Raw genomic sequence first — 16,216 nt, 5'->3', positions numbered from 1 at the left:
TTGTCTTCCCTATTTACTCTTGTGTCAGAAGAGATTTATTTTCTTTCCTTCCTTATTTTCACTGTGTGTCATCCTGAAATGTTCTCTCAGTCTTACCAAGCCTCAAATTCAAGTTTTCTTCTGTTGTGAGATATTGAACTTCTCAAAAGAATCTCCTATTTTCAAGCCCACTTTTTCTCTACAATCCCCCTTCATCCCCCCCATTGTGGTCTCCAATCTGGCTTCCGCCCACTCTACCGACACACCTCTGTGACATGTGCCCTTGTCTCCAAATCCAAAATTTCTTTAACTCATCCACTTTGGCTTCTCAGCAGCCTCTAACACTGTGGATCACCTCCTTTCTGAAGCTTCTCCTTCGCCTACCATTACCCTAAACTTTCCTGATTTCTCTATCTTATTAACTGTCCTTTCCTGCTTGTTATTACCTCCTCTTCCTACTTTTCACCCCCAAATGCAGATACATCCCAAGTTCTTCTTTTTAAAAATGTTTCTCTTTAGACACAGATGTATAGAACAGACTTTTGGACTCTTTACATCTTTTTAACTTTCCTGTTCTCATGGCTTTAATTATTCCCTGTAGGGACTACCCCATAATACACCTTTATCTTTCATTTCTCTTTGAAACTCAAACTGATATTTTTTATTGCCCATTAGAAATCTTATAAGCACCTTTATACTCAACAAGGAAGAACGTCTCATTTCCTGCCCAGAAACTTCACCTTCTGACCACAAGATTAATTCAGGCTTCCCGGAATGGAATTTCAGACTCACCTTTAAACCCTTCCTCCCCTCATCCTCCAATGTTCGTGAGTTGACAAGTTGTTTTGATTTCACAATGTCTCTTAAATCTGCTGTTTCTTTTCTATTTCTAATGCCAAAACTGGCTGGGGTTTTCACTGCCTCTTCGGTGGACTACTGCTGTGGCCTTTTCTTTGGCTTCTCTGTCTCAATTCTTTTCCTGCTGTACCTCCACAACGTACTGTTGGGAGAGAAATCTATGTTCTGTCCTTAGCACTTCCTTGCCTGACAGTTTTCCATCTCTACTCACTATCTACAAAATAAAGTTCAAATTTTCTAACTTGACCTTTAAAATTCTCCATAAACTGGCTTTAATGTGTCTTTCCCTCTCTCTCATTACCTCTCACGCTTTATTGAGGCTATGCAGATTACCCTAACATGCTCCACCCTTCTTGCCTCATTGCACCACCTTTTTTAAAAATTAATATTAAAATTAAATATAAAACATTAAAGAACTTGAAGAGAATTTCACCATTCTAAGACAACTGTTTTCATCTGCACTTATTATTGCTTGGTCCTTTTCTGTAAGAATAAAGGTTTTATATAAATGCAATTATAAGTACTTGCTCTTCTGTATTTTATTTTTATTTTATTTTATAAGATTATATTTTTAAAATTTTCTGTCCATAATTATCACTGCAAAAGACTGCATTACATTTGATGTATCCTAATTCACTAAAAATTTTCCTTAGATTGGACATTTCTAAAGGTCACAAGGTCTTGCTAGTTGCTACGTAGACAATATAGGCAATAATATAATGAACAACTTAAAATTTAAAATAATTTTGGTCAAGTTATATTAATCCTAGTTGTGGATTTACTTGGTTAAAAAGTTTATTACTTTTATTTGCAACAGTGTGGATGGACCTATAGGGTATTATGCTTCAGTGAAATTAGTCAGGCAGAGAAAGACAAATGCTCTATCTTATTACTTGTATATGGAATCTAAAAACTAAAACAAATGAATGAAGACAATAAAACAGAAATAAATTCACAGTTATAGAGAACAAACTAGTGGTTACCAACTCTCTTCTGTATTTTGTTTGTATCCTAACCAGAGTTCCTACATGTTTCCTACAGAGATCAGAGTGAGAGATGGAAAAAGCTGGTCATATCAGATCAGTATAAAATGTTGGCAAGAAAACCTTAGGATTCCTATTTCTTCCACCCTCTGAAAAAAGAATAATATTTTCATATGTTTTGCAGCATCTCAAATTGACCATATACATCTAAGTTTCATCCAAAAGGCAGTAAGCAATGTTACTGCAGAAGATTTGGAAGTCTGGTTTTATAAACGGGATGTTGGGGAGACCCAGGCAAGAGTTTGGGTTCTAATTCTTTTGTTTTGATAAGCTATAACTATACTGAACCTATTTTCCTAAAATAAGACATTAATTTTTGCCTCATAAGTTTTGGTTAATTTCAGGTTAATTTTTGCCTCATCATTTGCCTTTCATATTGAAACATGAGGTGGGAATTCCCTAGCAGTCCAGCAGTTAGGACTCCATGCTTTCATTGTGGAGGGCCAGGGTTCAACTCTTATTCAAGGAACTAAGATCCCACAAGTCATGCACTGCAGCCAAAAAAATAAATACCTTATACCTTAGCTGTGATCTAAGCTTCCCATCCTCTTTTAGACAGAAAATTAAACCCTTCCCTCTTCTTTGAAGTGAAAGTGTCAGTCACTCAGTTGTGTCTAACTCTGCAATCCCAAGGACTGTAGCCTGCCAGGCTCCTCTGCCCATGGTATTCTCTGTCCATGGAATTCTCCAGGCAAAAATACTGGAGTGGGTAGCCATTCCCTTCTCCAAGGGATCTTCCCGACCCAGGGATCGAACCCAGGTCTCCTGCATTGCAGGCAGATTCTTTACCATATGAGCCACCAGAGAAGCCTTGTGGCTTTACATCCCATTAATACATTGCTAATTCTGGTCTTAAACAATCACCACACTTGGTCATTCTACTTTCCACACACATACGCACACACGCACACACACACACATGCACAGTGTATTATACAACTGCAGCTGGTTACTATGAATTTGCATTTCGGTCCAAAGAGAGAAAAATCTGAAACCAATTTCAGAACCAAGAGAAAATTTTATTCATGGGAGTATTTCTATTACCCAGTCTGCTCAGCTACAATGTCAGGGCAACATTTTTGCCTTCAACTTGGCCTTCTTTCTTTCCAGAAAATATTTTACTTTCTCCATTGTTAAATCACTTTTCTTTAATCTTTGTGTAAATTTCTTTATGGCTTTGCAAAGTTCCTTACTCTCCTGAAAGGCAAGCTGAAGAAAAAAACACCTTTTTAAGTTACAGTTTAAGAACTGAGACCCAGTGCTACCCTCAGAAGCTAATGAGTGGTGTTTAGGTTCCAAATGAGGGCTTCAGTGGGAATCTGGGTCTTCAATATGCTGAATCATCTAAATTTTCAGGATGGCTGTGGACTGCCTAAGCCCCTTCCAGGATGCTGCCAAGTGTCACTCTCCTCCCACAGGGACACAGAGATAAATATAAAACCTTGCAATTAGGTGCGTCTTGGGGGAAAGACTGTCTGCCACTGTCTGCCCTTAGGGTCATTTTTTATTTTCAGAAAATAAAATTTAGAGATTTAAGTTTACTCATCATCCCAGTAATAAATATAGACTAAGAGAGGAGATGGGCTTCCCTGATGGCTCAGTGGTAAAGAATTCACCTGCCAATGGGAAACCCAAGAGATGTTGGTTTGATCCCTGGGTTGAAAAGATCCCCTGGAGAAGGAAATGGCAACCAACTCCAGTATTATTGCCTGGGAAATCCCATGGACTGAGGACCTTAGTGGGCTACATAGTCTGTGGGGTCTCAAAGAGTTGGATGTGACTTGGCAACTAACCAACAACAACAGAAAGAGAGGAGTCTCAATGAAAACAGATCTTTCAGTGTTTTTGTGATTTTTCTTAAAGTCTGGAAAATTTTTAGAGACTTTTCATAGCAATAATTCCAAGCCTAAGACATGAAATTATGTATCTTGCTCTTTAAAGCACATGAGACAACAACTCTTACCAAAAGAGCTTCATGAGACATTCATGGTGATGGTGGAAAATGGGAACACAAAATCATGAGTTAATAGTTTATGAGTCCCACTCCACAAACAGGCCAAGATCAGCCCATTCAAAGGCATTGCAAAAGAACCCTGGAGGCACCAATGTGAATAAGACAGAAAAGAGCCCACTACTTACAAATGCCTTCTCCAACTCTAACTCGGCTGGTTTGGGAGCTTCTTGGATCAACTCACAGATGGGAGGCGTACTGGTCCACTCCCCATCGATACACTGTTGATGCTGTGTGCCCACCAGGCGGTACCTGAACACAAGGTGAAATGGAAACAGCTTTTACCCTTCCATTTCTTGAACTGGGCAACTAAAGTTGGTTTTATGTAATAGTATTTCACACTGTGAAATAGAAATACTAAAATCTACTTTCCTGCCCCAGAGCTCTAATGCATTCTTAAGTTATCTCAGTATTACACAGCAATCGTAAAGTAAAACCACTCTCCTGGGGATAGAGAGGACCCAAGAAATATATCCGTGTGTAAGATATGGAGCAATTAAAAATTCTAAATATGTGTTTTTAAACACACAGTTTGGGGTGGGGAGGGTAAGGGAAGAAACTTCATCATTCAGTAATTTTTAAAATCAACTGTCATCTATACTCCAAAAAGCAGTAGAAAGCTACAGACAGCTTTCAAATAAATCTTGGTGAACTGGCTTAAAAGGAGACTCAGCTTTCAACCAGAAAAACAGGAGAGTTGATGGCAAAATCCACTGGAGATAGAAATGCCTGTGAGGCCTCATGACTCTGGGTTAAGATTGAGGCCAGATAAAGAAAAGCCTAGGAGATCATTAAGGGCGCGACCAGGCAGTCTAAGTTAAGGTTAGATTTTAATTATGATGTCCTAAGGACCTATGGGCTTCTCTGGTAGCTCAGCGGTAAAGAATCCGCCTGTCAATGCAGGAGACACGAGTTCAATCCTTGGTCCAGGAAGATCCCCTGGAGCAGGAAATGGCAACCCACTCCAATATTCCTGCCTGGAAAGTCCCATGGAGAAAGGAGCCTGGTGGTCTACAGTCCATGGGGTCATGAAGTGTTGGACATGACATAGAGATTAAACACTAACAGCAAGGATCTAAATAATTCTATTTCTATACTTTCATGTATTCTGGGGGGGCTTGTTTAGTTTTTTGTTCTGCTATTCTTTAGAAAAACATACATTTTAAACATTCCATTTTGTCTTAGCTAAGAGAAAAGAAAGTGATACATAAATTAGGATAAATAGGAGAGTTAGGCTGTCTTCTAGAACTTGGGGAGACCTGGCAGTGGGTAAAGCACCTCTCAAAATCAGAATATGCTTGGTAATCAGCAGACAAGGTTGAGACAGACTGGGGCATTTCTGAAGCAAGGCTACCAGTCAATGGGCAAAGTCTTATATTTAAAATTCTGCAGTACACGTACCTTGCTTCACAGTAATAAGTGATGGTAGATCCTGACTTGAAATCTCTTCCTTCAAAATAGCCATGAGTTGGAGTCTCAGGAGGGCCACAGTCTCCTGATAGACAGGATTATAAGGATGACAGTTGTGAAGCATTCCTGGAATAATGCTCAGAGGACAACACCAGCCACTGCAGTGCAATGGTCTAGGCCAGCACCCGCCATCTTCAGAGCAGCCCATGTGGGACCTCAGACATGTTCTCCATTTATTTCGTTCTGGTCGAAATTATACTTGCCCATGGGAAAGACTCCGTACCCTGACTCATTCTCTGGGTCATTAGCGATCTGAAAGCACTTTCTGACTGGCAGGATTTGAGGAAAGAAAAGTTAAGTTGTAGAGATGCTGTCAGCGGACAAGAAGAGAAAAATTAGACTATAGGTAGAGATGGAAGAACTCTTGAAACAGTAGATAAATAGAGTGAGCTCAGATGGAGACTGACTGCCCCTGTGTGACAGTTGTACCATATGAGAGCTTCAGAAAAAAAGGAGAACAGAACTGGGAGGAAAGAGGGTGAGTCTGTAAAACTGTGGAGAGAGAGGTGGGCAAGGTACTAGATGTCATGAGCTTTGTTTTTGGCCCTTCCACTAACCACACGGCATGAAACAAGCCTTTTCATCTTTCTCGGCTTCCTCCTTAATCTATAAGATGAGCAGGCTAAACAATATTATCACTAAGGTCCCTTTCATTTCTGAGGTTACATGAGTCTAAACATATTGATCAAAATTAATGGCTAAATTAATAGTAATTATGTAGGTATATTTATTGAAAAATAAAGGCCTTTGAAACACAAAGATAACTAAAACACCAAAGCATAAAACAGCATGTGTAATATAATACTATTTTTGTAAAAAACACACCAACATATATGAATAGAAAACAAAGTCTGAAAATTATATACCAAAGTACTCTGTTATTCTAGAGTGGTAGGTCTGTAGGTAATTAAATATTTTCTTCTTTTATCTTCTATATTTTTCTACAACAGAGGTGTATTGCTTGAGCTATTAATACATAATTTTCAAAAGATCAAAACCTGAGTTTAAAGTTATGTGGAAGAAAGAAAGAAGAATTGCAATGAGTTGACTGAGGAACTACAGTATTCTGAATGGACACCTCACCAAAGATGTACAGATGGCATATGAAAAGATGCTTTACATCATATGTCAGGGAAATATAAATTAAAACAAGACACCATTGCACATCTATTAGAATGGTCAGATTCTGGAGCATTGACAACACCAAACGCTAGGAAGGATTTGGAGCAACAATATCTTTCATACATTGCTGATAGGAATGCAAAATGGTAGAGTCACTTTGGAAGATATTTTGGTGGTTTCTCAAAAAACTAAATGTATGCTGATCAATCATACAATCCAACTCCCAAAGGAGGTGAAAACTTACATCCATACAAAAACCTTCACATGGATATTTTTAGCAGCTTTATTCTTAATTGCCCAAACTTGGAAGAAGCCAAGATGTCCTTCAGAAAGTGAACGGATAAATAAACAGTGGTACATCCAGAAATATTATTCGGCACTAAAAAGAAATGAGCTATCAGCCATGAAAAACATGGAGGAAACTTTATGGATGTTACTAAGTGAAAGAAGCCAATCTGAAAAGGCTACAAATGTATGATTCTAACTATAGGACATTCTGAAAAAGGCAAAAATGCAGAAACAACAAAAAGATCAGTGGTTGAGAAGGGTGGGGGAATAAAGTGATAAATAAGCAGAGCACAGAAGATTTTTAGGGTGGTGAGACTACTCCACATGAGGTTATAATGATGTACATGTATTATTATACATTGGTCCAAATCCATTGAATGTATAATACCGACAGTGAACTCTTAGGTAAACTATGGACTTTGAGTGACAATGATATGTCAGTTACCTCAAATGCACCACTCTATGAGTGATGTTGATAATGGGTGGGAAGCTGTGCATGTGTGGGTGTGGGAGCAGCAGGGGAAATCTCTGGATCTTCCTCTCAACTTTATCAGAAACCTAAAACTGCTCTAAAACATGAAGTGTTGAAATAACAAATCAAATTTTGCAGTGTCAGATATGTACCATTCCAAATGAGATTTTTAAATTAATTTTTTGCTTCTTATTTTTAAATTGAAAATTCTGGTTAGGATTGCATTGTAATACTGAATCTGTGTGTCTGGGATCTTTTCTTTCATTCATACCTTCTTTTCTGCTCTTTGGTAAATTTTCATATAGGTCTCATGAATGGAATTATTTTTACATGGAATAATTTATTAAATTATTCTAAATATAATGAAATATTTCAATATTTATCTAATAATTATTACCAGAAAGTGAAATTGTTGATTTTTCAATATTTATTTTGTAACCAAGAATAAAGTTTTTAGTAAATAGAGAATTACTTGGCTTTTTTACATATATTTAGCAAATGATGATATCGTGTGACTCACCAATCACTCTAGTAGTCTATCCTGTAGAAATAATAGCATAAAGTTGTATGTGTATACACACTCACACACACACACACATATATATACATTCATTTCATCACTGTAAAGCAAAACTATAGAAATAAGATATATGTTCATCAATATGAGAGATGGCATAATGACATACAGTTAAAAAGTAGGAGACAGAGTTTTACATACTGATCTGAAAAAGTTCCCACATATACTGTTATATGAAAAAATAAAGCTATTTCAAAAATATATATAGCCAAATACCATCGTTGTAGGTAAATATGTGGTTTGTAACACTGTACAAGATGCAGTGATAAAAACCATCCCCAAGAAAAAGAAATCCAAGAAGGCAAAATGGTTGTCTGAGGAGGCCCTACAAACAGCTGAGAAAAGAAGAGAAGTGAAAGGCAAAGGAAAAAAGGAAAGACACACCCATCTAAATGCAGAGTTCCAAAGAACAGCAAGGAGAGATAAGAAAGCCTTCCTCAGTGATCAATGCAAAGAAATAGAGGAAAACAACAGAATGGGAAAGACTAGAGATCTCTTCAAGAAAATTAGAGATACCAAGGGAACACTTCATGCAAAGATGGGCAAAATAAAGGACAGAAATGGTATGGACCTAAAAGAAGCAAAAGATATTAAGAAAAGGTGGCAAGAAAACAAAGAAGAACTATACAAAAACTATATCTTCATGAACTATATCTTCATGACTCAGATAATCATGATGGTGTGATCACCTAGATCCAGACATCCTGGAATGTGAAGTCAAGTGGGCCTTAGAAAGCATCACTACGAACAAAACTAGCGGAGTTGAAGGAATTCCAGTTGAGCTATTTCAAACTCTGAAAGATGACGCTCTGAAAGTGCTGCACTCAATATGCCAGCAAATTTGGAAAACACAGCAGTGGCCACAAGACTGGAAAAGGTCAGTTTTCATTTCAAGCCCAAAGAAGGGCAATGCCAAAGAATGTTCAAACTACCACACAATTGCACTCATTTCACATGCCAGCAAGGTAATGCTCAAAATTATTCAAGCTAGGCTTCAACAATACATGAATAGAGAACTTCCATATGTTCAATCTGGATTTTGAACAGGTAGAGAAATCAGAAATCAAATTGTCAACATCCATAGAATCATAGATTCCATGCAAGATTGCATAGATTCCAAGCAAGAGAGTTCCAGAAAACACCTACTTCTTCTTCATTGACTATGCTAAAGCCTTTGACTATGTGGATCACAACAAACTGGAAAATTCTTAAACAGATGGGAATACCAAGCCACCTTACCAACCTCCTGAGAAACCTGTACAACGTAGGTCAAGAAGCAACAGTTGGAACCAGACATGGAACAACAGACTGGTTCAAATTGGGAAAGGAGTATGTCAAGGCTGCCACCCTGCTTATTTAACTTATATGCAGAGTACATCATGAGAAATGCCGGGCTGGATGAAGCACAAGCTGGCTATTAAGGTTGCTGGGAGAAATATCAATAACCTCAGATATGCAGATGACACCACCCTTATGACAGAAAGAGAAGAACTGAAGAGCCTCTTGATGAAAGTGAAAGAGGAGAGTGAAAAATCTGGCTTAAAACTCAACATTCAAGAAACAAAAATCATGGCATCCGGTTCCATCACTTCATGGCAAATAGATGGGGAAACAATGGAAACAGTGACAGACTTAATTTTCTTAGGCTCCAAAATCACTTCAGATGGTGACTGCAGCCATGAAATTAAAACACGCTTGCTCCTTGAGACAGCATGTTCAAAAGCAGAGACATTACTCTGCAGACAAAGGTCCATCTAATCAGAGCTATGGTTTTTCCAATAGTCAAGTATGGACGTGAGGGTTGGACCACAAAGAAGGTTGAGCACTGAAGAATTGATGCTTTTGAACTGTGGTGTTGGAGAAGACTCTTGAGAGTCCCTTGGACTGTAAGGAAATCCAACCCGTCCATCCTAAAGGAAATCAGTCCTGAATATTCATTGGAAGGACTGATGCTGAAGCTGAAACACCAATACTTTGGTCACCTGATAGGAAGAACTGACTCATTTGAAAAGACCCTGATGTGGGGAAAGATTGAAGGCAGGAGGAGACGGGAATGACAGAAGACAAGATGGTTGGATGGCATCACTGACTCAATGGACATGAGTTTGAGCAAGCTCTGGGAGATGGTGAAGGGCAGGGAAGGCTGGTGTTCTGCAGTCCGTGGGGTCTCAAAGAGTCAGACACAACTGAGCAACTGAACAGCAACAAATGTCTGTTCATGTGTGTGTGCATTTATTTAACTATCTGTGTAAACAGAAGAAAAAGTCATTAAACACATCCAACCAATTATCTCTAAGAGCTATGACTTGTATTGACAAAGAAAATATGCTCAAATTTATTTTATGTAATTTTGCAATGAAGTATGGTTTTTTCCCTGTTTTGTGTATCTTTCAATAAAAGCTATTGCTTAATCTTGAAATTTTACAAAAACATAGTCAGGTGTCCCAAACTACCCTGTTTTAGACCTACTAGCACAGGAATCCTACTTCAGGGGGATTATTGTTGGGTGCTAATCATTTCATTAGAATGCATTGCTTGAGTTGAGGCTTGGCTCTTTCTTGATTGCCTGCTGGATCCTAAAACCCTGCCCCCAGAAACAAGAAAGAGGATAGTGCTGTGGATTTGTGGCAAATGTCTAGATTTTCACTGCTGATCAGTGTCTTTGGGATTTTCACTCTTTTCTCTTATACTTACTGCTTTTGCAGACAGGAAAGTGAGTCACCCAGGTGTGGTTTTCTTGGCACTGGCTCCAATTGCTGCCCTTGAGAATGCAATGCTCATTGCATTTAAACATGATAGTGTCATTCACATTGACAGGCTCCAAGGAACTGAACTCATCAGTCACCAGCAAGGGGTCAGGACAGTGGCCCACTAAACAAGAAAACAGGCAGAGAGCTGAAAGGGCAAAGCTGAAACCCACCACAGCAAAGGGTAGACCTCCTCAGGCTTCACCAATAAGAATGAAAACGAGAAGTAAAACTGCATATTTTGTTTATTTATTTATTTTCTACACCTCACAGCTTGTGGGATCTTAGTTCCCCAACCGGGGATTGAACCCAGGCCCTCAGCAGTGAGAGTGCAGAATTCTAACCACTGGACCACCAGAGAATTCCCAAAACTACAGCTTTTATTATGGACTGGTTGCTGCTACTGCTGCTGCTAAATCACTTCAGTCGTGCCTGACTCTTTGCAACCCCACGGACTGTAGCCCCAGGCTCCTCTGTCCATTACATTCTCCAGGCAAGAATACTGGAGTGGGTTGCCATTTCCTTCTCCAGGGGATCTTCCCTACCCAAGTATCAAACTCACGTCTCTTGCTTCTCCTGCATTGGCAGGCGGGTCCTTTATCACTAGTGCCACCAGGGAAGCCCATTATGGACTGGTACCAGGAACCAAACCATATCAATGCAGGATGAGAAAAGATTGGGTTGCCCTAAGTGAGGATACATCTTGATTGTGCACAAGAGTTACAACCGACATTAGAACTTACTGAAATTTAGAATGTAAGTGGAAATTACCAATAGCACATTCATCATTCTCTTGTGTTAAGCATTGCTCAAAATTCTTGAGCCCACGTCTAAAGCAAGTGTTTCCTTCCCTTTCATCCTGTTAGATACACACGTTAGTCATCATTTTTTTTTACTTTTTTTGTTGTTGTTCTTCTTCTCCCCAGGTGGAAAAACAGGAGAATACAGAGGGATGTGAATTTGGTAATGTGAATAAAGGATAAATATACAGGTGTGCTTTACTCTAGGTATAAAGGAGAACTTCACACTCCAGGTATAAAGCAAAACTAATCTAGCCATTCCTAAAAACAGTATTAATGAAGAGAATATGGACTAGTTATTCTCCATTTTCATAGACATCCCAAGTGAGTTTTATGAACCTAAACAAATCACTTAGATTTCAGGTGTCACATTTGTAAATTGAGAACATAAATTTTTCCAACTCAAAAATTAAATGATGGATAAAATAAAATGGTATGATATATTTACTACAAAATTATAATGCAAAGCAGAATTGTAGATGAAAAAAGTCATGTGTTGATAATACATATGAGTTCGTTTTTCTAATATTTAATTAATTATTTGGCTGCACTGGATCTTAGTTGTAGCCTGGGGGATCTAGCTCCCTCACCAGCGATCAAACCCAGGCTGCTTGCATTGGAAGCATGGAGTCTTAGACACTGGATGACCTCAAAAGTCCCACAAATGAGTTCATTTTATACTTATGTCTTTTGTATATGTTTAAATTTTTTTATAACATAAAAATATTAAAGCAGTGTGATATTAAATAAAGTTCCCCCAAAACAGTAGTTTTAATACATAGAAACCCTTTCCTTCTTGTAGGGGTGACTGGGTCTACTAATTCAGCTAAGTTAATTCTGAGTACAAGCTGATGGTTCATACAGTAAAGAAACTGCCTGCAATGTGGGAGACCCAGGTTTGATTCCTGGGTCAGGAAGATCCTCTGGAGAAGGGAATGGCAACCCACTCCAGTATTCTTGCCTGGAGAATCCCATGGACAAAGGAGTCTGGCAGGCTACAGTCCATGAGATCACAAACAGTAGGGCAAGACTGGAATGACTAACACTTTTACTTTACTTTCAAGAGCTGAATGGGCTTCCCAGGTGTCGCAGCATTAAAGAATCCACCTGCCAATGAAGGAAACTCAGATTCGATCTCTGGTTCTGGAAGGTTTCCTGTAGAAGGAAATGGCAACCCACTCCAGTATTCTTGCCTGGGAAATCCCATGAACAGAGGAGTCTGGTGAGATACAGTCCATGGGATCGCAAAGAGTTGGGCGTGACTGAGCACACACACACACCAGAGCTACTACATACCTTCAAAGGAAAGGCTGCCACTAGAGTACTTTAAAAATGGATTCCTAAAAGTTGAGAATTTTTTTTCTTATAAAGTCTCACCATGGCTTACTGGAGGTATGATGTTGGATACAGGGGAATGACAAGATGAACAAAGAAGCAGAAGATCAAACTTAAAGCAGCACTCAAGAGTGAGGGCATTCCATCCCTTAGAGGCATTAAAAATCATTACATAAGTTAAGTCCCCAGAATTTGTCCTTTTCCCTCATTTGCAATGAATATGCTGTTGTTCACTGGGGTAAGTTTTGGATAGCTCTTTGTTGGAAGGGAAAAAAAGAAAAAAAAAAAACAACGATTCACTTGACATGTCACGTGCCTTGAGGAAGCACTTACTGGAGTCCCCATCCAAGTGTCTTGTTGCTTGACTATTAATTCTGACTCCTTGTATTCTCCCATGTCCATGAACATCCACATCCTTCCCTCCCCAAGGACTGCCAAAGTTTTTTTCAAAAGAAAAACAAAAGTTTTACTCAAATTCAGCCATTAGTTATCCACTCCTAAAAATACAATCCCCTTTCCAAATAGTAGTATCGGAGTTCATCATAAATAAGACCTCTCAAGATTTTGAAATTGGTACATTTTTCGTTTCCAAAACAGAAAGGGGAAGTAGCAAAAAATGACTCACTTCTTAGAGCCAGGTCATTAAATATTTACTATTGAGTAAAGAGCATAATACCAAGTAACTTGAGATTATTCAATAAAGGAAATATGTTTTATAAATTTCAATTTCATTAAAATCTTAGACAGAATGCCTCATAATCCACATGCTGACATAAAATGCCTTACAGTCTGAACTTAAGAAAAGCGTACATACCATCTGAGGCAGAAATCAGCCACACATCCACAAGATAGCACATAAGCCAAAAAAACATCTTATGATCAATTGTTTGACCCGGGTTGGAAATAACCCAGCCTAAGACCCTGGTTTGGATCAAAATAGGTCTTCTCACACCACTTGAGATCAGATCACTCACTCCTTCCTAGAGACAGGGTTGTATTGATTTTTTCTTCCCTGAAAGGAAAAAAAAAAAAATTCTATGATAGGAAATAAGAATAGCCGTAAGGAAATTGGTACAAGGAGAGATTTTCCAAAGACACAAGGAGGTGATAAAAAGAATTGCTAGTTTTAAAACTCAGTTTCAGAAATGGCCTGTGTTGTTTATGCAAATCCAGTTGACCAGTCCCTTTGAACTGTAAGCCAATCATTCCTCAACAGATTCAGGCTAAATGGTCTCACTGTGACCTTCACTTCTGTCAATATTTGCCAGTGTTTGCAGTCCGCCTTGTGCAGCTCTCTCCAGCATAGTGGGTGGAGGTGGGGAAGTGAGAGAAGTGCATTCCTGGTGATTTCCCAAGTACAACCTAGCTCTGGGTGCTACCGCCCACCCTCCCTCCTCAAATACCAGGTATGCTAAGGCTTTAAGCAACACTGAAGCCCGAAAGCTCAAGGAAGTCAACTAACCTGTCTCTGACAGCCTCCAGACCGTATTGCTTCCCAGAAAGGAGCGTGTCCTGGTGGATTCCAAGCTTGAGGAGGGCTCCAGAGTCCTGCAGCAACAACAGAGTCCTCGTTTGCCAGGTCTGCACCCGGTTTCCCATTCCATGCTCTTCAGAGCAGGATTTGACCTGAGTCCAGAGTCAACCAAATGAGCTGAGAGATGAGGGGAACGCTTTGGTCTTAGGAATGAAAGCATGTAAATTTGCTTTTGGTTTCCCATGGTTTCTTGTTCATGATGATTACAGCCATTAACTGGTTGTCTGTGCACCAATTATAAAACTGGGATAAAATTACTCAAAATTTTAGGTTTAAATAAAATAATATGAAACATCATAATAAATATAAAGCATAAAGATACAGTAAAGTCTCAAATGTGATTCTCATCCCCACCCTTTATCATACTTTGTTAATGACTTATTAATGCTTTTCTCCCATACTAGACTGTTAAAAAACAAAATTCACCTGAGTAAATTTCAAAACCTAGTTGGTTTTATCCAGCAAATCATGAATCAGGCAACACACCATCTAGTAAACAGAAGGGCCCTCTGAGGAGCTGTACAAAATGCAGGGTTTTATTACAGGAGAGTGGGGCAAGGAAGTTATTAACAAAAGAAAAGGAATAATTGTTTCAGGGTTGGTCACCTTCTTTCGGGGAAATGATGAGAATGTAATCTTACAGTTTATCTCAATTGTACTGACCAGAAAATTCCAGAGTGGTCCGATTATGATTATATTCCTGGGGAAGGTCAAAATTGCAATTAGGTCAAGTATTAAATCTAGGTTTGGCATCAGGACATTAGCAGAGATGACACCATTTGGGACCTGTGTTTCTCTCTTTAACAACTGTCAACAACTCTAGAACAGGAGTGGTGCCTCATCTGTGTCTGCAATCCCTTCCTCTGCATTGCTTAATGCAAATTAGAATCAGCTGCTAAATGAAGTAAAAGCAACGCAGGGTAAATAAAAAGAACAGTCACCCAGAAACTCTACCACAGCTCCTCGAATCCATACTGATAGCTTATCATTGATTATATGATAATCAGCTTGTATGGTGTTTCCATATCTTTGGTCAACTAATATGTGAGATCTTATAGTGCAAGTATCTTTTAAAGTATAATTTTCAAAAAATTAATACATGGCATTCATGTAATTATAAAATGAACATATGTCAAAGATTTTATTTGATTCATTAATTAATGAAGGAATTATTAAGATACTACAACTAATTTAAAGAATTTGAGGAACAGAGATATGAAATATATAGTCAGTCAGTCAAAGGCATTCTAAAATGACTTTTCTACTAGAGGCAAAACTGGTTAATATTCTGAGCAGCAAATTGTAATATTTGAAATCAGCTTTTCTAACTGATGGCAATTAGCTGAATCTCTATTGGACAAAATTCATTTGTTTTCTGTGATCAGGAATCACTTGTATAGTTCTCTGAAAGGAATCATTTTCACTCCCATCCATTTTCTACAAATTAACTCTACTCTTATAGAGAGTTGTAAAAAAGCCTAATTAAAAAAAAAAAAGGCAATCAAAATTACATGCACTATGGAATCAATAATTGCTAGAGATTGTCTGCTAGAGAATACTCAGTAAGCCATTAGAAAATGTCTCCATTGATTTCTTTTTCCCTAGTTCCAAGTTTTCAGTAATTTTTTAAATTAATTTATTTTTTATTGAAGGATAATTGCTTTACAGAATTTTGCTGTTTTCATCAAAACCCCAACATAAATCAGCCATAGGTATACATATATCCCCTCCCTTTTGAAACTCCCTCCCATCTCCCTCCCCATCTTATCCCTCTAGGTTGACACAGAGCCCCTGTTTGAGTTTCCTGAGATATACAGCAAATTCCCATTGGCTATCTATTGTACATATGGTAATGTAAGTTTCCATGTTACTCTCTCCATACATCTCACCCTCTCCTCCCCTCTCCCCATGTCCATAAGTCTATTCTCTATGTCTCTTTCTCCATTGCTGCCCTGTAAATAAATTCTTCAGTACCATTTT

General features: G+C 38.5%; 1 protein-coding gene across 2 annotated transcripts; it reads right to left on the bottom strand.

Moving 5' to 3' along the window:
- Positions 1-2,912: 2,912 nt before the first annotated feature.
- C4BPB (complement component 4 binding protein beta) lies at positions 2,913-14,754 on the bottom strand. Of its 2 annotated transcripts, XM_061159973.1 has the most exons (7): positions 14,663-14,754; positions 14,165-14,250; positions 13,517-13,714; positions 10,515-10,691; positions 5,293-5,386; positions 4,020-4,143; positions 2,913-3,089 (listed from the first exon to the last, which is right to left on the bottom strand). In XM_061159973.1, the coding sequence occupies exons 3-7, from the start codon at positions 13,572-13,574 to the stop codon at positions 2,946-2,948; spliced, it is 597 nt and encodes a 198-aa protein (XP_061015956.1). In that variant the 5' UTR covers positions 13,575-13,714; positions 14,165-14,250; positions 14,663-14,754; the 3' UTR covers positions 2,913-2,945. The 2 variants fall into 2 exon arrangements, with proteins under 2 accessions (XP_061015956.1, XP_061015955.1); XM_061159972.1 differs by lacking the exon at positions 14,663-14,754 and having other exon boundaries at positions 14,165-14,393.
- Positions 14,755-16,216: the final 1,462 nt, after the last annotated feature.

Source organism: Dama dama, chromosome 14 (genome assembly GCF_033118175.1).
Source record: "Dama dama isolate Ldn47 chromosome 14, ASM3311817v1, whole genome shotgun sequence".
Lineage (NCBI taxonomy): Eukaryota > Metazoa > Chordata > Mammalia > Artiodactyla > Cervidae > Dama > Dama dama.
This window is presented reverse-complemented; position numbering and strand designations above follow the sequence as displayed.